The sequence below is a fragment of the Schistocerca nitens genome, chromosome 1 (assembly GCF_023898315.1).
Source record: "Schistocerca nitens isolate TAMUIC-IGC-003100 chromosome 1, iqSchNite1.1, whole genome shotgun sequence".
NCBI lineage: Eukaryota > Metazoa > Arthropoda > Insecta > Orthoptera > Acrididae > Schistocerca > Schistocerca nitens.
The window spans coordinates 25,863,727-25,887,876 of NC_064614.1; the positions used below are offsets into that span (position 1 = coordinate 25,863,727).

The following is a 24,150-nucleotide window of genomic DNA, read 5'->3' on the forward strand; positions in this document are numbered from 1 at the left end:
GTAGCCATGTATGGAAGTGAAACATGGACGATAAATAGTTTGGACAAGAAGAGAATAGAAGCTTTTGAAATGTGGTGCTACAGAAGAATGCTGAAGATTAGATGGGTAGATCACATAACTAATGAGGAAGTATTGAATAGGATTGGGGAGAAGAGAAGTTTGTGGCACAACTTGACTAGAAGAAGGGATCGGTTGGTAGGACATGTTCTGAGGCATCAAGGGATCACCAATTTAGTATTTGAGGGCAGCGTGGAGGGTAAGAATCGCAGAGGGAGACCAAGAGATGAATACACCAAGCAGATTCAGAAGGATGTAGGTTGCGGTAGGTACTGGGAGATGAAGAAGCTTGCACAGGATAGAGTAGCATGGAGAGCTGCATCAAACCAGTCTCAGGACTGAAGACCACAACAACAACAACAACAACAACAACTGGCACATTTGTGTGACCGCCATTAAGATCAGATTAGTTTCAGTTTTCACTACATAAACCCAAAAAACGGGTAACTCACGCAAAAAAAGAAGAAGAAGAAGAAGAAGAAGAAGAAAGCTTAGCTTTACTGGTAGCTACACTATGTATATTAATTTAAACTGCATGTTCATGTTACTTAACAGTGATGTCGCTCTTGGCTCACTACATCCCGTACTACAAATTTCTGCTGTCATCGGCCGGCAAGATCACGTGACATGAACTATGATTGGCTTACAAACGCGTATGCAATCTCAATTAACATGCTGTGTTTGGTGGAATTTGAATTTATACTTTCGTAATATGAAAATATGCAGCGTATGTATTGCTGCGCATCAGAGATATTTCCAAAATGTGTTTTTTTAACATGCTGGGCTTTCCATGCCAGTGTATAAAACCTTGACCATGCAAAGGACTTATAATTTTTACAGTTCTGGGGGAAAGTACAACATCACCTGACACAGGGAAAATGTATTTTCACCTGAAGAAAAGTATAATTTTAACTGAGAAATCCAGTAAAAACCCACAAAATTTTTTTCATTGTCCGCATATACACCCTGTTAATGCAATACAAAGTTTATTTTATAAGAGTCTCTTTGTGTATTTCAATAGATTTGGGTTTTTTTGTATATATTGTGAACTGGCTTTCGTCTTCTTCTGGCCTAAGAAGATGAAAGGCAGTTCAGAAAAGACTAGCAAATTCTTCATAACTGCAGCAGCTGTGACAGTTTTCTGTTACATTTTTTTTTCACGTTTAAGAAAATTAATATTGTAACTGAAATATTTATGATATCTATTTTTTACTGCTATCTGTGAGCCAGTGGTAAAAAGAAGACAGACTGGATCTGGTATAACTGTTTTTGAATCCTTGTATGATCACTCTTTTCATAACTGAAATATTTCTTGGTAGTGATCTGTATTTGGAGACCTTATAGCTTAATGTAATAGAAAAAGTTTTTTGCATTGATTGCAATTGGTTACCTTTCCAAAATTCATAGTTATCAGAGGTTTTGCTTGTTACTTACCATGCTAGTTTATTTCCCTTCACTGCTGGACACTGCTTAACCTATAAGACTATAATTACAAAAATCGAAGAACAAGGACTACTACATATCTTAAAAGTTCATCAGTTTCCATTGCTCACTATTTTCTTAATAAATTACAGCAGTACGTAAACCACAAAATTTATTACCATCAGACAGTAGATACCAGTTCTTCTTGTTGGTTCGATGAGAATGTTGTAGTTGAGCACTGCTGTCATTCTCAGTATGTCCAAAAGTTCTAAACTGCATTGTGTAGTCCAGAGTTGCTGCATTCATTTTCCTATGAGATTCTGATGGTACAGCAAAGGTGGCATATGGGCTCATCTCATATAGTTCTGAAACAGTAAAATGAGTCTCCTCTTCTATAATAAGTAGTTCCATGAGTGAAACAAATAGTAATTTTTAAATAATTTGGTATAATTTTTTCCAGTGTATTGTCAAAACATTTGTAGGTGGAATTGTAAGTTTAAATTCTGTAAATAATAAACAACATGTTTTATACAATACATGTAAGAAAGTGAATCCATTTTGCTAGTCGCTTAAATTCACTCCACCAATATACTCGAATGTGTGCTTTGTAGTGCTGATACAGAACACTTATGAAAGAAACATATTTATTTACTTTACTTTATATGTGCCTCACAACTTACGCCTTCCAACTAAATGCTACTTCAATGGTGTGCTGCCTGATGTGTAAAATTAATTACTGTGTAGCATCAGAAATTGAAATTAGAAGTTGTACTGTACAATATTTGTAATAATGTCGATAGAAATAAGAGAAGGTACAGAATGAAACCCAATGCTTTATATGGCTTACTTCTCTCAAATCGTCCAAAACTTAAATTCCCTTCTGATGAATGCATCACATGAATAGTACCAAAGCCCTGGAGGATTCTGATGGAAGCATGCTGATGAAAATTTCTTCTGTCAGTGGGATATGAGCTTGCTGAACATCTACATATGTGAGTTTATGATATCAGCAATGAAGGTGATAATAAAAATGTCAACTACACAGAGGAACATAAAAGTTTGATTCTTGTGTAAATGGAAATTGATTATGGAGAGAGTATTTTATTTTTGTTTTACTTTTACATTCCATTCACAGACTGAATACAGAAGAAACAATACCCACATCTTCCACATGTGTACTATTTCCTCTATGACATAATTTTTGAGATCTTCCTCCTGTCACCCTTTACCCTTACTTAAAGTTTCCAGAACTATTAAGCATCACAGTAAATGAACAGGAATATTGTAGAATGTGTAACTGTCTTTGTTATTGATTAATTCTTCACTCCTTTCTACATTACATAAATAGTGCCGGCCGAGGTGGCCGAGCGGTCTAGGCACTACGGTCTGGAACCGCGCGACCACTACGGTCGCAGGTTCGAATCCTGCCTCGGGCATGGCTGTATGTGATGTCCTTAGGTTAGTTAGGTTTAAGTAGTTTTAAGTTCTAGGGGACTGATGACCTTAGAAGTTAAGTCCCATAGTGCTCAGAGCCATTTTTCAACATAAATAGTACACAAGTGAATCAAAATCAAGAGCAGATTTTAGAAAGTTTTTCTTAACGAGTTTTGTAATAATGCTACATAATAACTAGCATGGAATGATTCAAAAATGTGAAAAGGCAACCAGATGCTTGCAGTGCATGTAAGTGGTTGCCACTTCTTATTTATAGTTCCAGTAGATGATGATCAGGAATTGCTTTTATATATTTGTTGATTCCTGGTCAGGTTGGAGATTTTTTCTGCTCAGGGACTGGATGTTGTGTTGTCCTTACATTTGTCTCATTATAATTGACTGTCTACTGTTGAGCTGGGCTGAATGGGCACGTCCCAAATGTCAATACATTGGGAAAAAAAAGGAAAAAAAAAAGAAAAAACAGTTTAATGCCTGGAATTTTCTTATTAAATTTCAGTTCTTCCCTGTATTTCTATTATACAGCTATTTGCAAACAATGACCATAACTGCTTGCTTACTCCTTCATGGAGAATTTGAAAAGCCTTTGGCTTACATATTATGACAGCATCAGGGAAGTTAATGTGAATGAATTGTAGATATAGCACATGAAGTACTTATTCAAACAGTTGAAATTATATTTTAAAAAAATGGGAAATCCAGGATGGAATGTAACAATATTGTGAAAAGGATAACTGCTATGCACAATACTGAGGAGATGCTGAGTCGTAGATACGCAAAGCAAAAATACTGTCAGAAACAAGCTTTCGTCCAACAAGGCCTTCCTCAAAAATATACAACACACACACACACAATCATGGAACTCACATACACATGACCACAGTCCCTGTCTGCTTGGGCCAGACTGTGAGCAGTAACATTTGATAGGAGAAGCACCTTATTGGTGGGCATAAGGAGAAGGCTGGGGTGGGGAGGAGGAGGGATAGCAGGATAGGGGTGGAGGACGGTAAAGTACTGCTTGTAGGAGCATAGAGGGACGAGGTGGAGAGAGGGAGGGCAGCTAGGTGCAGTCGGAAGATTAGATGGTGGGAGGTGAGGGGCAGAAAAGGAGAGACGTAAATATACTGTGGGTGCGCTTGTGGAATAGAAGGCTGTGGAGTGGTGTCAGGGAAGGGGATAGGTGGGTGAAGGACAGTGACTAACAAAGGCAGAGGCCAGAAGGGTTATGGGAACATAGGATATATTGCAGGGAAGTTCCCACATCCGCCATTAAGAAAAGCTGGTGTCGGGAAGGACCCAGATGACACAGGCTGTGACGCAGTCATTGAAATGAAGAATGTTGTATTGGGTGGCATGCTCAGCAATGAGGTGGTCCAGCTGTTTCCTGGCCACAGTTTTTTGGTGGCCATTCATACAGACATACTGCTTGTTGGTTGTTATACCCATGCAGAATGCTGTGCAGTGGCTGCAACTTAGGTTATAGAATTCTATACCAACATGCTGTCTGTCCACATGAATGGGCACTGACAAACTGTGGCCAAGAAACGGATGGACCATCCTGTTGCTGAGCACACCGCCAGTGTGATGTTCTTCATTTCAAAGACTGCTTCACAGCCTGTGCCACTTGGATCCTCCCCACCAACACCAACTTTTCTGAACTGTACAGGTGAGAACTCTCCCTGCAATACATCCTACGTTGCCGTAACCCTCCTGGCCTCAACCTCCGTTAGTCATTTTCCTTACCCTTCTAGCCCCTGCCCTGCTCCCATTCCAGTAGAACACAGCCCTCTATTCCACCAACAAACACAATTTTTTTAGTTCTTTCCTTTTACGCTACACCCCCCACCCTGCCCTCTGTCTAACCTCCCGACTGCATCTAGCTGCCCTACCATCTCTCCAACATGTCCCTCTATGCTCCCACAAGCAGCACTTTACCATTTCCCACCCGTATCCTGCTATCCCTCCCCCTTCCCACCCAACCCCAGCCTCCTCCTTACTACCAGCAACCCGTTGCTTCTCCCATCTATTTCTGACAAAGGCCTTTTTGGCTAAAAGCTCACTGTCTGACTGTCTTTTTGTTGCATCTCTCTGCGATTCAGCATTTCCACTATATGGTGAGAAGCCACTTTTCATTTCACAATCAATTAATACTTAAAATTACAAAGAGACAGAATAGGCTGGCCAGCTCTTATTTCAACAGATAAAGCAGTATTTAAAAATACAATGAATCATACTGGATGGCCAGTACTTACTGTAAGGAAGCCAAATTCTGGTACTGCCAATGCACACATTTACAGGTGAAAAAACGTCCTTAAATATGTATATCAGCAGTAATGGGATCCTGCCTCTTGAAGGTTTATATGGTAACAATGATGAAGAGATTGAAAGAAGTATGATGAGATAAAATAAATTATTCACACAGTTAAGAGAATGGAAAATTTAATTCTGATAGATGCACAGAATTTAGTAGCAGGAATAGGGGGATAAGGAAAAATAATAGGAGAAGGTAGACTGGGGAAAAAGGATGAAAGAGAAAGCTTCTGGTAGAATTTTGCACAAAGTATAATTTGATCATTACTAACATCTGATCTCAGAATGATGAGAGAATGTTGCATATGTGGAAGAGACACTTGGAAGGCTTCAGATTCATTATGTAAAGGTAAGACAGATGTTACGGAACCAGATTTTAAACTGAAAGATATTTCCTGGAGTGGATGTGCACTCTGAGCACAAGTTATTGGTTATGATCTGCAGATTAAAACTGGATAAATTGCAAAGGCAGGGAATGAAGCAGGTGGGACATGGGTAAGTTGAAAGGACCAGAGGTTGCTGAGAGTTTCAAAGGGAGCATTTGACAATGACTGACTGAAACAGTGGAAAGGAACAGATTAGGAGATGAATGGGTAGCTTTGAGTGATGAAATGGAAAATGCAGCAGAGGATAATGTAAGCAGATCCAATAGAAACCGTTGAATAGAACAGGAGATATTGAATTTAATGACAAAAGGACAAAATGTAAAAATGCAGCAAATGAAGGAGGTAAAATAGAATATAGTTGTCTAAAAAACGAGACTGACAGAAAGTGAAAATGGCTAAGCACAAAAGTCTACAGAAGCCTGTAGGGGAAAGCTAGATTCCATTTATAGGAAAATTAGAGAGACCTTTGGAGAAAAGAGAAGCAGCTGTATGACCTCAAGAGCTCAGATGTAAAACCAATACTAAGCAAAGAAGGAAAAACTGAAAGGTGGAATGAATATATTGAGGGGTAATACAAGGGAAATGAACTTGAAGGCAATAACACAAAAAGGAAAGAGGAAGTAGGTGAAGATGAGATGGGAGATATGATACTGTGAGAAGAGTTTGACACAGCACTGAATGGCCTACAACAAAACAAGACCACTGGAGTAGACAACATTCCAGCAGAAATACTAATAGGAGAGCCATTCATGACTAAATTACTCTACCTGGTGTGCAAGATATATGAGACAGAGGAAATAACCTCAGACTTCAAGAAAAGTGTAACAATTCCAATTCCAAAGCTGGCATGTGGCAACAGATGTAAATATTACTGAACTATTAGTTTAGTGAGTCTTGGTTGCAAAATACTGACACTAATTATTTACAGAATTTACACTAATTATTTACAGAAGAATGGAAAAACTGGTAGGAACTGATATCAGGAAAGATCTGTTTGGATTCTGGAGAAAAGTAGGGACAAATGAGGCAACAATGATCATATGACTTATCTTTGAAGATAGGTTAAACACAGACAAATCTACATTTATAGCTTTGTATGCTTAGAGAAAGCCTTTGACTATACTGGCTATAATACACTCCTTGGAATTCTGAACATAGCAGGGGTAAAATACAGGGAATGAAAGGTTTTATACAACTTGTAAAGAAACCAGACTCAGTTAAAAAGTTGAAGGGCATGAAAGTGAAGCATGCCTTTCAAATCTTATAACTGCCATCTGACTGAATGGGAGAAGGGAGTGGGATAGATTTGTAGATTATCCCCAATGTTATTCAATCTGTATACTGGGCAAGCAGTAAAGGAAACCAAAGAAAAATTGGAAAAGGAATTAAAGCCCAGGCAGACGAAATATAAATACTGAGGTTTGTCAGTGACATTGTAATTCTGTCAGAGACAGCAAAGGACTTGGAAAAGCATCCGAATGGAACTAACAGTGTCTTAAAAGGAAGGATACAAGATGACCATCAATATAAGAAAACAAGCATAAAGGAATGTTGCTGCATTAAATCAGGTAATGCTGAGTTTAGTATTTGACAGTGATTTGGATTCCTCACTCAGTCCGAGTGTCAATATGGAGAACAGGTCAGAGATATTCAGGCTACATACTCCAGCCACAGCTTGCTTCAATGAGCAGGCTTGCTGCAGCAAAGATGTCACAAGGCGCCAACCCCTGACACGAGACTGCTGCAAATGCCACGGCCTGACATTTACCAGTCACTTCTTGCTAGTCTTTCAAGCCTTAAGTTCTAATATTATGAGAAGGAAAGTTGCTACTAAAACAATAGACACACACACACACACACACACACACACACACACACACACACACACGCATGACAGGGACTGTGATTGTTGGGTGCGGATGTGAGCCGATTGGCGACACTTTGCTCTCAGCTTCAGGCTGTGATGGCTTCAGTTACACAGCTTGGGGCTGCAGTGGATTGGCACCACTGTTGTGAGCCGGCCGTGGGGGCCAATGGACATCCAGCACATCTGAGTCCTACGATCGGTCCTCACTGGTGGCCAACCTAGTTACTGCTCGCACTGAGGCTGACCCCAAACCTGTGGTCAAGTGGGAGGTCACCCCAGGGTGAAGCAGGCAGCGAAAGACTTCCAACGCGGCTGCACGTAAGGCTTCCCCAGTTTGTCTGACAAACAGGTTCCAGGTGCTGTCTGTGGCTGACACTGTCGCTGACGCAGATGCTGTCACCTGTCCTGTTTCAGAGGAAACCACTCAGCCTGCAAGATCCAGGCAATCAGAGAGGGTTGGATTATTGGTAGATGGGAGCTCCAACATTAGGCACATTATGGTGCCCCTTAGGGACTTGGCTGACCAGAAGGGTAAGAAAACCAATGTGCACTGCATTTGCATACCAGTTGGAGTCATTCCAGATGTGGAAAGGGTCCTCCCGGATGCCATGAAGAGCACAGGGTGCAGCCAACTGCAGGTGGTTGCTCATATAGGTACCAATAATGTGTGTCACTTTGGATCAGAAGAGATTGTCTCTGGTTTAGAGCGGCTAACAGAAGTGTTAAAGGCTGCCAGTCTTGCTTGCAAGATGAAAGCAGAGCTGACCATTTGCAGCATAGTCGACAGGACTGATTGCGGACCTCTGCTACAGAGCCGAGTGGAGGGTCTGAATCAGAGGCTCAGATGGTTCTGCGACCATGTAGGCTGCAGATTCCTGGACTTGCACCAAGGGTGGTTGGGTTTTGGGTTTCGCTGAATAAGTCAGGTGTCCATTATACGCAGGAGGCGGCTACACGGGTAGCAGGGGCTGTGTGGCGTCGACTGGGCGGTTTTTTTAGGTTAGAGGGTCTCAGGAAAACACAAAAAGGGCTTCAGTCACAAAGGGTGCAGGCTCAACACAGGAAGAACGTAGATACAGGTACCATTGGTATAACAGTTGTAAATTGTCATAGCTGTGTTAGGAAAGTACCAGAGCTCCAAGTCCTGATAGAAAGCACTGATGCTCAAATCGTCATAGGTACTGAAAGCTGGCTGAAGCTGAAATTTTTGCGACAAACCTAGCAGTGTTCCGAAAGGATAGGCTAAACACGGTTGGCGGTGGCATGTTTGTCACTGTTAGAAGTAGTTTAACTTGTCACAAAATTGAAGTAGATACTTCCTTTGAGTTAGTATGGGCAGACGTCATTGTTGGCAACTGGAATAAAATGATAATTAGGTCCTTTTACTGACCTCCCAATTCAGATGATACAGTTGCTGAAAGGCTCAAAGAAAACTTGAGTTTGATTTCAAACATGTACCCAATTCATACGATAATACTGGTTGGTGACTTTAATTTACCCTTGATATGTTGGTGAAAATACATGTTTAATTCTGGAGGCATAAAATATGATCCGAAACTGTGCTAAATGCATTCTCTGAAAATTATTTCGAGCAGTTAGTTCATGAGGCCACGAGAATAGTAAATGGTTGTGAAAACACCCTTGGCCTCTTAGCAACAAATAATCCTGAGTTAATAACGTGCATTAAAACCAATTCAGGGATTAGTGAAAACAGGGTTGTCATAGTGAGATTCAATATTGTAATCCCCAACTCCTCGAAAAATAAGTGAAAAATGTACCTATTCATAGAAGCAGATAAAAATTCACTTGAGGCCTTCCTGAGAGACAATCTCCACTCATTCCAAATTAATAATATAAGTGTAGATCAGATGTGGCTTGGATTCAAAGAAATAGTATCAGCAGAAATTGAGAGATTTATACCAAATAAATTAACAAACAACAGAGCTGATCCTCCTTGGTACACAAAACGGGTTAGAACACTGTTGCAGAAACAACAAAGGAAACATGCCAAATTCAAACAGATGCAAAATCCCCAAGATTGGCGATGTTTTACAGAAGTTCAAATTTAGTGCAGACTTCAATGTGAGATGCTAATAACAGTTTCCACAACAAAACTTTGTCTCGAAACTTGGCAGAAAATCCAAAGAGATTCTGGTCGTATGTGAAGTATGTTAGTGGCAAGAAACAACCAATGCCTTCTCTGCGTGATAGCAATGGAGATACTATCAAAGACTGTGCTGCCAAAGCAGAGTTACTAAACACAGCCTTCCGAAATGCCTTCACAAAAGAAGACAAAGTAAATATTCCAGAATTTGAATCGAGAACAGCTGGCAACATGAGTAACATAGAAGTAAATATCCTCAGAGAAGTGAAGCAACTTAAATCACTTAATAAAAGGAAGTCTTCTGGTCCAGACTGTGTACCAATTATGTTCCTTTCACAGTATGCTGATGTATTAGCTCCATATTTGACAATCATATACAACTGTTCGCTCAACGAAAGATCCGTACCCAAAGACTGGAAAGCTGCACAGGTCATACCAATATTCAAGAAAGGTAGTAGGAGTAATCCACTAAATTAAAGGCCCATATCATTAACGTCGATATGCAGTAGGGTTTTGGAACATATATTGTGCTCGAACGTTATTTTACCTTGAAGAAAACGGTCTATTGACACACAGTAACATGGGTTTAGAAAACATCGTTCCTGTAAAACATAACTAGCTCTTTATTTACATGAAGTGTTGAGCACTATTGAGAAGGGATTTCAGATCGATTCCGTATTTCTGGATTTCCAGAAGGCTTTTGACACTGTACCACACAAGCGGCTCGTAGTCAAATTGCGTGCTTATGGAATATCATTTCAGTTATGTGACTGGATTTGTGATTTCCTGTCAGATAGGTCTCAGTTCGTAGTAATTGATGGAAAGTCATTGAGTAAAACAGAAGTAATTTCTGGCGTTCCCCAAGGTAGTGTTATAGGCCCTTTGCTGTTCCTTATTTATATAAACGATTTGGGAGACAATCTGAGCAGCCGTCTTCGGTTGTTTGCAGATGACACTGTCATTTATCGACTAATAAAGTAATCAATTTATCGACTAATAAAGTAACCAGAAGATCGAAACAAACTGCAAAACAATTAAGAAAAGATATCTGAATGGTGCAAAAAGTGGCAGTTGACCATAAAAAACGAAAAGTGTGAGGTCATCCACATGAGTGCTAAAAGGAACTTGTTAAACTTCGGTTACACAATAAATCAGTCTAATCTAAAAGCCGTAAATTCAACTAAGTACCTAGGTATTACAACTATGAACAACTTAAATTGGACGTTACACATAGAAAATGTTGTGGGAAAGGCAAACCAAAGACTGTGTTTTATTGGCAGGTCACTTAGAAAATGTAACAGACCAACTAAGGAGACTGCCTACACTACGCTTGTCCGTCCTCTTTTAGAATACTGCTGTGGGGTGTGGGATCCTTATCAGACAGGACTTACAGAGTACATCAAGAAAGTTCAAAGAAAGGCAGCACGTTTTGTATTATTGCGAAATATGGGAGAGTGTATCACAGAAATGATACAGGATTTGGGCTGGACATCTGCTGTAACGGCGACCAGAACAGTCGCAGGGTTGAAGTGACGGAAACGCGGCGGGACCCGCGGAGTGGCTCGCAAACAACAACACAATGGGAGAGGACGGACACGACCAATGAAGGACCTTACGACAACAACAAGAACGAACAACAGAGTCAAGAAAACCAAACAAGACAACCACGTCCACTCGTAAAGAAAACACGAAAGTATATACGCTGTCTAATGCGAGGCAATATGTCCTGCGACATACTCAAGGTTAGACAGACAGGCTGAGCGACAGGCAGGCGCTTAAGTACTTGATTGGGGATGCTGCTGTTGGCCGCTGCAACCATGAGCCACATGTTCCACTGTGGCGCCCTCACACTAAGTGTGGGCCATGAGGCACGCGCCGCCACAGCTTACGGCGTGATGGTGCAGAGACCTCTATGGGTCTACGACGTCCATGACGTCTGGCGGGGATTCAAATTCCGCGGCACATGGTAGCAGAACATCAGTAAAAGAAAGGCATTTTTCGTTGCGACGGAATCTTCCCACGACATTCCAATTGCCAACTTTCTCCTCCAAATGAGAAATTATTTTGTTGACACCGACCTACATAGGGAGGAACAATCACCAAGATAAAATAAGGGAAATCAGACCCTGTGCAGAAAGATGTAGGTGTTCATTCTTTGTGCACGCTATGCGAGATAGGAATAATAGAGAATTGTGAAGGTGGTTCAATGAACTCACTGCCAGGCACTTAAATGTGACTTGCAGAGTATCCATGTAGATGTAGATGTTATCAGTTAATGGGTTTAATTTTTTTTTTTTTTCTGTTATTTTTAATCCCTGTATTAACTTTTGCAACTGCTCTCATTTTTTCTTCCTAGAATACTTTTTTCATTTGGGATCTTTGTGCATGTGACATTAATTATTTCCATGCATTAACACTGATTTAATTTCTTGCATTTCATCATTCTATATTTTCATCCATGTTATTGCATTCATTATTCATTATTTATATTCACAATTTTGCTAGAATTTTGTTTTACTTATAATCCCTTCTTTTGTTCAAATCTTCATCTACATTACTTTGTCTGTGGTGTCGATCCACGGATCGATAGGCCAGAACATCATAATATGTATTACGTCTTCGAGTTGATCTTTGTTGTGTATACTTTTGGGACCTCAGTTCCTGCCTAGTCTTCGACCTGTATTTGTGACCTTGTGCCACATAAACTGTACAGTGTCCGTGCTCCTGCCAGCTCTAACTGCATTAATTCGAGTGCACATTCATCCCCCTCCTCACTTGGGCAGCTAGCTTCCCAGGCACAAGATAATGTTTTTGATTTACTGCCATCAGATGTTCATTCGCACCCACTACTGCCACCAAGCTCGACAGAGGCACCTTCGGTTACTAATAAACAGTGTACCAACCCTGTTTCGCGTAGCTCACTTGTTTGTCACTGCCAACCACCCAACAGCTGGCACTTAGGCAAACTTTCGCCGTCCGCGCCACAACTCAGCCTAGCGGCCGCTGCGCACACTATACCACAGACAGTTGCCTCGTGTACCGCATCGCACATTTCCGTGGCTATAGATGGCACCGCCCAAAAACTTCGCTTGCAAGATGGACCGCCAATCTCTTGCCGACCATGCTGTCTCAAGCATAGACGATCTCTTAGCAGCCGGCGTCATCGAATCATCTGCTGGATGCTGGGCCTCGCCTATCCACTTTGTCACACAAAGAGACGGCACCTGGAGTAAGGTTGGCGACTATACTAAGTTGAACTCTCGTACTATCATAGACAAGTACCCGGTTCCTAACATTGCAGATTTTAACCAGGCGCCAAGTGTTTCTCGGTAGTGGACTGTAGGTGGGCCTATCATCAAATTCCGATGGCACCAGAGGATATTGAAAAGACAGCTGTTACAACATCTTTCGGCCTTTTCCAGTACCGGCTCATGCCCTTTGGCCTCCGCAACGCTGCACAAACTTGGCAGAGATTCATGAACAAGGTGTTGTTTCATCTGGATTTTTGTTTCGTTTACTTGGACGACATTCTTATTTTCAGTCCTACTTTGCAAAAGAACATGGAACATTTGCAGATTGTTAAAGACACTCTTACTGCTGCCGGTGTTGAACTGAATAATAAGAAGCTCCAGTAGCACCAGACTTCGGTAAGATTCTCAGGCTACATCACGTCAGCTAAGGGCCTCACTCCTCCTGAGTATAAAATCAAACCTGTTTTGGATTTGCCACGCCCTCACTCGTTTAAGGCAGCTGCGCAGGTTCATCGGATCAGTTAACTATTATAGGAAGCACTTGCCTGCTGCAGCTGAGGTTCAGGCTCCCCTAACAGACGCCCTTGTTGGCAAAAATACAACCGGTATCCGCCTGGTCCCCTGGACCCCTGCCATGGAACAAGCTTTTGACAAACTGAAGCACCTACTAGCAAACAAAGTGACTGTTGCCTACCCACATCTGGACACTACATTTTTTATTACCACGGATGCCAGTGATACCGCAGTAGATGCTGTCCTCAGTCAAACCGTCAGATACTACCTCTCCTTTGCAGTTCTTTTCTAAGAAGCTCAACGGCGCTCAAAAAAAGTACTCAGCCATTGATAGGGAGCTCTTGGCAGTTTACGAGGCTGTGAAAGACTTTCGCGCTGAGGTTGAGGGTAGGGACTTCTACATTTTAACCGACCATAAACCTTTGGTTGCTGCTGTAAAGAACCCCCCCGATTGACCCTCCACCTAGATGGTCCGTCATTTCGACTTCATATCGCAATTTACCTCTGACATACGATACATCAAGGGTGCAGATAATGTGGTCACAGATTTTTTTGTCTCGTGTCAGCGCTCTCACAACTCTGATAGACCTCTCTAACTTGCCTCAGCTGCAGTCTGCCGACACGGACACTATAGACCTTATTTCCTATCACAGCTCGTCACTCAAACCTGCGCGATCCACCTTTCCCGGTGTCATAGGTGAGGTTTGAAGTGACAAATCAACTGGTACGCTGCTGCGTCCCTTCATTCCCAAACCTCTATAGAGACAAGTGTTTGACAAATTACACAACCTAGCTCATCCAGGTGTGAGAGCCTCTAGCAGACTTATTTCAGAGCACTTCATCTGGCGCGACACGTGTCGTGATTGCCAAGCCTGGGACCGTGCCGGCATTCGATGCCAACAAAATAAAGTTTTGCGGCACACATCGCCCCCACTAGGCAGCTTCACCGCTCCTCCCAGTCGCTTCCAGCATGTTCACATCGACTTGGTAGGCCCCCTCACCCCCTGCGAGGGTTACGGATACGTGCTATCTATTACAGACAGAACCTCTCATTGGGTGGAAGCTGCCCCGCTACCCAATATTACATCCGAATCAGTGGCACAATCCTTCATAGACACTTGGAATTCACGCTTTGGCTGCCCTGTTTACTTGATGACCGACCAAGGCCACCAATTTGAGTCTGCCTTGTTTTTTGAACTATGTAGGCTGTGCGGCATCAAGAAAATTCATTCAACAGCATACCGCCCCCAAAGCAACGGCCTCGTGGAATGTTGGCATAGGATGCTTAAAACGGCCCTACGTTGCCATGGCCTCCTTTGGACGGAAGCCCTGCCATTCGTCTTACTCGGTTTGCGGACCACTTTCAAGGAAGACCTTAAAGGCTCAGTGGCCGAGTTCGTCTACGGCCGGTCCCTTACAATGCCAGGCGAACTTGTTGCTCCTACTCCAGTCGCCAAACCGTCTGAACTGCCGTCCTTGGTAGAGCGGGTGAGGTTACACTGTAACAAACTTCAACCCCCGCCCCCTTCCAGCCACACTCTGCTGCACACATATGTTCCCAAGGCGCTCGACACTTGCGAATTTGTGTTCCTTTGCGACGACACTGTAAAAGCCCCCTTACACAGGCCTGTACAGAGTTGTCAAACGAACCAGTAACACAATGGACATTGTAATTAAGGGCTCAGTAACTACTGTCTCCCTCAACAGGGTTAAACATGCTCATGTCGAGTTTTCCCCTACCTCACCCACCGTTGAAGAGACCACGCTCTCTGGCCACCCTCGGCCTTCTTGCTCTGCTCATGATTCGAGTAAGCTCACACCTACACTGGCTCTGTCAATGAGCCCACACTCATTCTGGGGTTTTCCGGCTCCCGGCTCCCATAGCAGAGGCCCCAGCTCCCAGGGCTCTAATATAACAGTTCCATCTTCGTGCGACAGCTCTTCTAACCGGTGCAGCCCACAGGTTCCTGCCACGCCCACTCAGACCTCACCATCTGACACTCACCCCTCTACTCGCAGCACACCACCCTCACCATGCTACGGTTTCCCCACCCCACCGGCTCAGCATACCTCTCCGTTAGCAGGCACCACTTACGAGCTCTCTACCAACATTCATCCTAATGACATTTGTGGTTTATCTGTTGTCATTAGTGGTGATACCGCATTAGTGCTGCTTGCGTGTGACAATTCGTGTGACTTGTTAGGTGGTGTGTCACAGCGTGTAGTGAAGCATTTCAAAATCTCTCGAAGTGCTACATATGGCAACCTATGTGCTTACGTTAGGCCAAGTGGAAAGGTGATCATTAGGTTCCCTGCCGACGACACCCTTCCACACCAGTGCTCCCACACCGGCCGACGACTACGACCGCCGCCGTCGCTTCAAGACTTCAGCATCAGCATCAGCATTCCAGGATTTTCTCCACGCTCTCCTCCCACACAGCCCGTGCCGTTAGATGCGGAGGAAATCACTGTAACCCACTTAAACTCTCGCCAACCCCCCCCCCCCCCCCCACACCTTCGGGTACGTACTCCATACTGCGAGGGGGGGGGGAGGAGGGGCTATGTGGCATTGATCCACAGATCGATAGGCCAGAACATCATATGTGTATATGTCTTCGAGCTGATCTTTGTTTCGTATACTTCCGGGACCTCAGTTCCCGCCTAGTCTTCGACCTGTAGGTTTGTCGTGTAATAAAGGTATTGATGATTAGAAGAGAGAACCATGATCATTACCTTACCACCTTGATATCTCCTTCATGTCCACAGTGCAACAAGAATTTATGTTTTAAATGTTTATATGACAATCGCCATCCAATAAAATGTAAATCCTTTTAGGAAATTTGTATTTTTAAGACCACTGTACATATAAAAAGATAATTTTGTCTTTTGATAGATAAATATAAATAATTAAAATCACATGCACAACGTTTTAAGCTGGAAAAAGACTGATGGGAAGAAGAGTGAGAAACAACTGAAAAAGTTAATATGGTGATTAAAAATTACATGACAAAGGAATAGAAATAAAACAATCACATTTGTACCCATTTACTGATTAAATATAATGATCAAAGTCATTTCGATAGAGATTAAAAAATAAAACTGCAGAGCACCTACCGAGATTCAAACCCACAACCTCCTGTATCTAAGGCTTGGGCTATAACCATTACACTACACTACCAATTCATAAATTATCATTTTTAAAGCTGTAGCACTTCATGTGAAATTCCAAATTTTTTTCATCTATTACTCACAAACAAGAGCCCTTCAAGGTGAATGGTTGCAGGGTGTAATACGTGGGACCTTAACCTACATCACCAAAAATATAGTTTCAAAAAGTTGATCCCACTTCTGGGGACCTTCCCTTTTAAGACATCAAGGAATCATCAATTAAGTGGGTAGAGGGGCAGCATGAAACAAATACAGTAAGTAGTAGGTTGCAGTACCTATGTGGAGATAAAAAGGCTTGCACAAAATAGAGTATCATGGAGAGCTGCATTATACATGTTTTCAGACTAAACACCGCCACAACATTCTGTCTCTTTGTAATTTTAAAACCAGTTTTTGGACTAAAGGCCACATCAACATTCTGTCTGTTTGTAATTTTAAAGTTTTCTCAAGATAATTTTCCTACTCAACTCACCAGATGATTCATCCATACGTTTAGAGGCTTGATGTTCATCTGTTTTAGTTGGTGATGCAGAATAAATTTGTTGAAAATTCCTTCTGTTGTCCATTTCAGCAGCTGCTTTGCAGGCACTGGGGCTTTCAGGCATTCCTTGTGCTCTCTTCTGTTCTACACATTGCCGACAGCGACTAAAAAAGAAAACATGGTGTCAACTGTTTTATGCAAATAAAGAATACAAACACCTTGCCATTGTGGAATTTCAAACTGTTCTGGCATACAGATGGTTCAATAAAATTTCATGGAATGATCTTACTTATGGTGTGTTAACTTACGTTCTGTTCAGTGTTACATATAGTAACAGTCCAGCAGATAGTAAGAATACTGCAGAGCACACTGTAGGCACTATCACATAAACATCCTCATAAAAGCGGGATGTATTTGTCAAGCTTTGACTTTCCTGCATTGGAGCAACAGTTGCTGGAAAAGAATAATTGGTTATAAATTTATAAGCTACTTGCTGTGTGGAGTACATGAACACAAGTCTTATGAATGTATTTAACTCACAGTAATTAACAAAGGAAATTTACATACCTCCAGTAACAGTTGTTGTGGCGATATTGAAATGCACTCTTGTTGAGCCAGCACTGTTGTGTGCAGTAAGTCTTAACTGATACCAAGTGGCTGGTTGCAAGTCACCTATCAGAAACTTTTTTGGAGGCACATTGTTATCAACAAGGATCCAATGACTTCCACTCCCCAGTATTCGATATTCAACAACAAAATATAACATAGGGCATCCTCCATCTGGCCATGTTGACAGGTACAAATACAGAGAAGTTGCATTTGCCAAGACAAGTGAGTTAAAATTTGGTAGTTCTGGTTCTGGAAAACAATTTTATCATTCCACAAATATTATAAAAATAACTTTTAATTTTTTAACATAAAAATAAAAATAGATAAGTGATAAATATCTGAACAGAATTATGTGATGTGTCTACATGTGCTGTAAGTAGTAGTTGCCTTTATATACAACACAGCCAACTACACGAAGGGAAAAAACAATATTGTTTTCACTTTATCTGACCTTCAAAAGACCCATTATGATACAGCAATGTTTTAATCAGATAAATTCAGGATGGAGTTTCTCCATTTCCCTACATGTATACTTGACTACAAATTTTGAATAACAGAAAATACAGACTGGAATAATGGTAATATTATGAGAAGGAAAGATTGCTGCTCACCATATGGAGAAGACACTGAGTTGCAAATAGACACAACAAAAAGATGCCTCAAACAAGTAAGCTTTAGTTGGAAAGGCCTTCATCCAAATTAGACAACACACACACACACACACACACACACACACACACACACACACACACACATAGTCTCTGGCTGCCAAGGCTGGGTCGTGGAACTAGACTGCCACATACATTTTGTGAATAGATGTTATGCCTAATCCTGAATCCATGAAGCCAGCTTATGTGTTCTGCAAACTCATAACACCCAATTCTTTAGCAGTTTCTTGTGCATTTTCACAGATATACTTCCACTCGCAGCCAAATTTTGGTTGCTATGAACATGGCAAAATTATTCAAATAACAGGTTGTCACCTCTCAAGCCACATGTACTGGGGAATGAGCATTTGGTTGAAAGATTTTGATTTCCCTTCCACAAATTGATAATGTAACTTTCGTTTTTGAATATTTCACTGCACTGTGTTTTAACCTCTGTATCCTGCATAGTCATATCTTGAACGCATTTTCTTTCTTTCAAATACATGTCGAGGATTTCAACTTTTTTCTTCAAAGTGAGTTGCATGTTTGCAACATTGTAGCACATGAAACACAAATTTCTCAATGTATAACCACAAATAATGCTGTGTACTGTCTGCGCTTCTGCACTTTAAAAACGAATGCACATTTGGTGGTAACTTAAAACAATGCACATTAGCTAGACGTACTGACCACTGTTGCTTGAAGTTCCAGGAACTGTGATGGAATTCTGTCTGATTGTGCACTGCTAAATAGTTTTATTTGCATTTGGGAGATAGTTTTCAGTGCCCCTGTCTGTCATTAAGAATGCTCATTCTCTCTTTCCAAGCATTAATCTCAACTTGTGGGGTCCGCTGTTAAGGTTAACCAGATTTGGCGTGTTAATTGGTTAATTGTAAGGAGTGGCAAGATCCCCTTCCTGTCGCCACCACGTACCCCCCCCCCCCCCCCCCCGGGACGGAAACTGTGTACCCCAACTGTCTGCGTCTAGTGTAATCCATGGAACAGTGTGAATGTGTGTCAAATGTCAGTGAGCCATGTAACCGAGGCGGAATGTGGGGACCAGCCCGGTATTCAACTAGCGGGATGTGGAAAACTGCCTAAAAAACCACATCCAGGCTGGCCAGCACACGGCTCTCATCGTAAGTCTGTCAGGTGGATTTGATCCGGGACCGGAGCGCCTACCCGAGTCCAGAAAGCAGCACGCTAGCGCTCTCGGCTACCCTAGTGGGTATTAAGAATGCTCATTATCTAGAAGACATATTGCAATTATACCACAATCGTTTCCATGTATGGTTCGAGAACATTTCTCCCCACAAGAAACTTATCATCATTTGGTGCCCCCCCCCCCCCCCCCCCCACCACCACCACTTCCACTTCTACCTGTGTCAGTTTTTGGAGCTAACTGTGATATGCACTGTATACAAATATTGCACTTGGGCATGCATGACAGCTTAACATCCCAGGCAACCACTACTAATTATGGTATATCCTGTACAGAAATCTTACAGTCACGGCATCTTTGGCACCCCTCTTACCTTGATTCTCCAAGCAGCAGCTTGTGTTTTTTGGGCCTTGAACTGGCCCTGATGTTTCTGACAAGGAATTTTAAAGCATACATAATTCAGAGGTGCCTGCTACTCCGAGATGTCTGTTAGAGCAGTTTCACAATTATAAATTCTTATGTTTACAAATTCAGTTTGTTACATTTAACTCCTATTTCGTCTCATCATGTCACGTTATGTCTCCAATGACATAATCTGTGAAACTCAAACTGAGTTTGATACACGGGGAACTATATTAATTTTGGAAATCAATTGAGTTTCCACATAACTCGTAGACAGTTCCAATTCAGTCCTTAAAACTTGCAAATTACTAACTAGATGATAAAATAAAACAATGGAAAATCCAGTATGGAATGCAGCAATATTATGAAAAGGATAGTTGCTACTCATCATCCAGCAGAGATGCTGAGCCGCATACAGTCACAACATAAAGACTGTCAGGAACTGAGCTTTTGGTCAATAAGGCCTTCATTGGGAATACCAAAACTAACACTCCCACTCACGCAAACGCAACCCACACACACATGACCACAGCCTCTGGCTGCTGAGGCCAGACTGTGAGCAGCAGAACATGACGGGAGGAGTAGCCGGTTGTTGGGTGTAAGGAGGAGGTTGGGGCAGAGAGGGAGAGGGATAGTAAGATAGGGATGGGGGACAGAAAACTGCTGCTTGTGAGAACATACAGGAATGAGGTGAATTGAGGCTAGAACAGCTAGGTCAATCAACAGGTTAGATGGTGGGGGGCGGAGTGGTAAGAAAAGGAGAGAAGTAAAAAGACTGTGGGTGCACTTGTGGAATAGAAGACTGTAGAGTGGGATCAGGGAAGGGGAAAGGTGAGTGACAGGCAATGACTAATGAATGATAAGACCAGGAGGGTTACAGAAAAGTGTGATATACTGCAGGCAGAGTTCCCATCCATGCAGTTCAGAAAAGCTGGAGTTGGTGGGAAGGATCCAAATGTCACAAGCAGTGAAGCAGTCATTGAAATGAAGAATGCTGTGTTGAGTAGCATGCTCAGCAATGGGTTGGTCCATCTGTTTGTTGGCCACAGTTTATCATACAGACAGACAGATTGTTGGTTGTTATGCCCACATTGAATGCAGCACAGTGGTTGCAGCTTAGCTGATAGATCACATGACTGGTTTTACGGGTAGCCCTGCCTTTGATGGGATAGGTGAGGGTCAATCCATTTCAGGTCACCCAGGCAATGTTGCTCAACATTTTTTATTTTCCTGATTTTTTTTATCATCATGTGTGCCCTATAGGTAGACAGTCACAAAACACAGTTGGAATAAATTTTATAAGCCATATTTTTTCTGCCAGCTGTTTTTAAAATGCCAGTTGAGCAAATTTTTTATGGAAAATGTGGTTTGCGGAAAGTTTAATTGTCAAGTTATTTTAAAAGGTATCAGAATAATTTAAAGATCAGCATATTCAGTATGAAATGAACTTAAGGCACGTATAGCACTTACATAACTACCTGCAGTATAAGTTTTAGTCCTGAGAGTATCCTTCTGTTTTTTCTAGAGCTTTTCAACAATGGCCAAAAACCTTTTGTCAGTTTTCACAGGTCAATGTCTAAAATCGGACTGAATGAAAACAAGTAAAAATTATGCAGAACTCACAGGAATAGCTCACAAAAAATGATTGCTGAGACCCATCTACACTGAGAGTAACAGAGCAGTGAATTTCAGTAAAAAAGCAACCCTTCTACATGCTCATTCGGTGCCAAGTTAGCAAACAAGGACTTCAGATCAATACAGCTGACACTGGTCGAATGATGTTTAAATCATTGCATGCATTAAATGATGAAATATTTCTATTGTTAAGTAGCAATATGCAGTGATAACTGTGGTGTCACCGCTAGACACCACACTTGCTAGGTGGTAACTTAAATCGGCCGCGGTCCTGTAGTACATGTCGGACCCGCGTGTCGCCACTGTGTATTCGCAAACGTAGCGCCACCACAGGGCAGGTCACAAGACACGGACATGACCTCGCCCCAGTTGTACGGACGACATAGCTTGCGACTAGACCTACCAAGTATTCCTCTCATTTGCCGAGAGACAGATTAAATAGCCTTCAGCTAGTCCATCGCTACTACCTAGCAAGGCGCCATGTGTATCATTGCTAATTGCTTACTACTATGCAAGAGATGTATTTCAACAAGAACAAGACTACATTAAAGTTAAGTATATTAAAATCTCTCTTCTTTTCTTTATAGTTTTCTTCCAGTCTCCTGTTTCAGAATTTACGCCCGTCTGCGTTAGTTTCGCGTGCACCTAGCCACTCATTGTGTCGAGACCTTAGGGAATCGACACAACAATATTTTGGCGACGAGGATGGGATGCCGCGCCCACGTTGCAGTCTTTGTGTTATATTTGCTCTAATTTGCTTGTGTCATGGCTTCGCCGCATTCTCCAGATGTACTGTCCGAATTTTTTCGCTTGCAGAATCAGCAGACGCAGGCGTTATTGGAAGCCCTTGGACAGCTCGTCCAGGGTCAACGTGCGCTGCAAACCGATGCGGCGGCAGCCGCTTCATCGCTACCGCAGCCACACAACGCTGTCGCACCGCCATTTAGGCCCTTTGAGGCCACAACCGAAAGCTGGACTGAGTGGGCCGATCAGTTCAACTTCCACCTCACTGCTTATGGAATTCAAGGTAAAGAGCGGCAGCCGTTTTTGCTTTCTTGTGTCGGTGTGTCTACCTACCGGGTGATAGTGAAATTGTTTCCCCGACGCGACGTAGCAACTCTGACCTACGAGGAAATTTTGTCGGCTTTAGATGCCTATTTCAAAGAAACAGTAAATGTAGTTGCCAAACGGTATACGTTTTTTCGTACAAAACGTACGGCCGGTCAGACTAATAGGGAGTGGGTAGCAACTTTGCAAGGCCTTACTAGAGACTGCGCGTTTGCCTGTGAATGTGGCCTCCCATATTCAGATACTATGGTGCGTGATGCAATTGCACAGAACGTTTCTGATGTTCGCATACGGGAACAGATTTTGAAACTCGTTAATCCCTCCCTGCAACATGTGATAGACATATTGGACAGGCAAGACACACTTGACTTTGCTCAGGAATCATTTGAAACTTCGCCAGCAGTGTGTCACATTAATCGGCCCGCCGGGCCCGCTGCACGGGACGCTAAGCGGCCCTCGCGCCCGACTTCGCAGCGGCAGCCTAGCTTGCAACCACGTGCGCCGCGTCCGCAAGCAAATGCAGTGAAATCTTGCCCGCGGTGTGCAACTAGACATTCGCGTGAAAATTGCCCGTCACGCCAAGCTATTTGCTTTTACTGTCACAAGAAAGGACATGTACAAAGTGTTTGCCAGAAAAAGTTCAGATCAGACAATCACACAAATTCCAGGCCCTTTGCTTCGCGCCGGAATCGAACCCAGGACAATCCGGCTCGTGGACCTTCGCCCATGGACATTCATGTAGTTCATTCCCACCCGTCCAGTGACACTTTAGCTAACAGTGACTGTGTTCGTCCCACCCAAAGTGTGCGTCGACGTCGCCGGAAATCCCGTAAAGTCGCAAGTGCTTCTGTACCTGTCTCCGTTCAAATTGCACGAGACAGTCGCTCTTGTCGTCAACAAGACAATAAACTTTTTGTGGACTTAGACTTTGTAGGAAAAGTGATCCCATTCCAGCTCGATACCGGAGCTGCTGTTTCATTGCTCAATCACGACACGTACAAACAACTGGGCGCCCCGCCATTGCGTGCCGCAAATGTTACGTTAACTAGTTACTCAGGACAGCATATACCTGTGTTAGGACAGTGCAGCCTTCTTGCAACATACAAGGGACAGACAAAACTTGTGTCATTTTATGTTCTTCGTTCCTCTAGTGCAGTGAACTTGTTTGGTTTAGATTTGTTTCAATTGTTTAATATGTCTATTGTAAATCAGGTCCTATCAGTGAATCAGACTGTGCCTTCCGCCAGTGTTTCTAGTCTTTGTGAAGAATTTGCAGACATTTTTGCACCGGGCCTTGGTTGCGCTAAGAACTATGAAGCGCATTTGGAACTGAAAGACAACGCGCACCCGAAATTTTTCAGAGCGCGCAATGTTCCCCACGCATTGCGTGATGAGGTCGCAAGAACATTGCACGATTTAGAATCTCAAGGTGTCATTGAACGTGTGCAGGCTTCTCTTTGGGCCTCACCCTTAGTAATTTTGCCAAAACCTTCCGGAAAATTGAGACTTTGCGTGGACTTCAAGGCAACTGTGAATCCACAACTTGTGACTGCTACTTTTCCTTTGCCCCGCCCGGAAGATCTTTTTGACAAACTGTGCCCGGGAAAAATATTTTT

General features: G+C 42.5%; 1 protein-coding gene across 1 annotated transcript in view; it reads right to left on the reverse strand.

Annotated features, from left to right (window-relative positions):
• Nucleotides 1-24,150, reverse strand: part of LOC126257762 (Down syndrome cell adhesion molecule-like protein Dscam2) — a 381,956-nt gene that overhangs the window by 14,299 nt on the left and 343,507 nt on the right. Inside the window, exons 25-28 of the mRNA XM_049955588.1 lie at nucleotides 17,579-17,869; nucleotides 17,320-17,464; nucleotides 17,003-17,175; nucleotides 1,659-1,844 (exon numbers count right to left, since the gene is read on the reverse strand). Of these exons, the coding sequence (XP_049811545.1) occupies nucleotides 1,659-1,844; nucleotides 17,003-17,175; nucleotides 17,320-17,464; nucleotides 17,579-17,869 (795 nt within the window). The remainder of the gene's footprint in view (nucleotides 1-1,658; nucleotides 1,845-17,002; nucleotides 17,176-17,319; nucleotides 17,465-17,578; nucleotides 17,870-24,150) is intronic.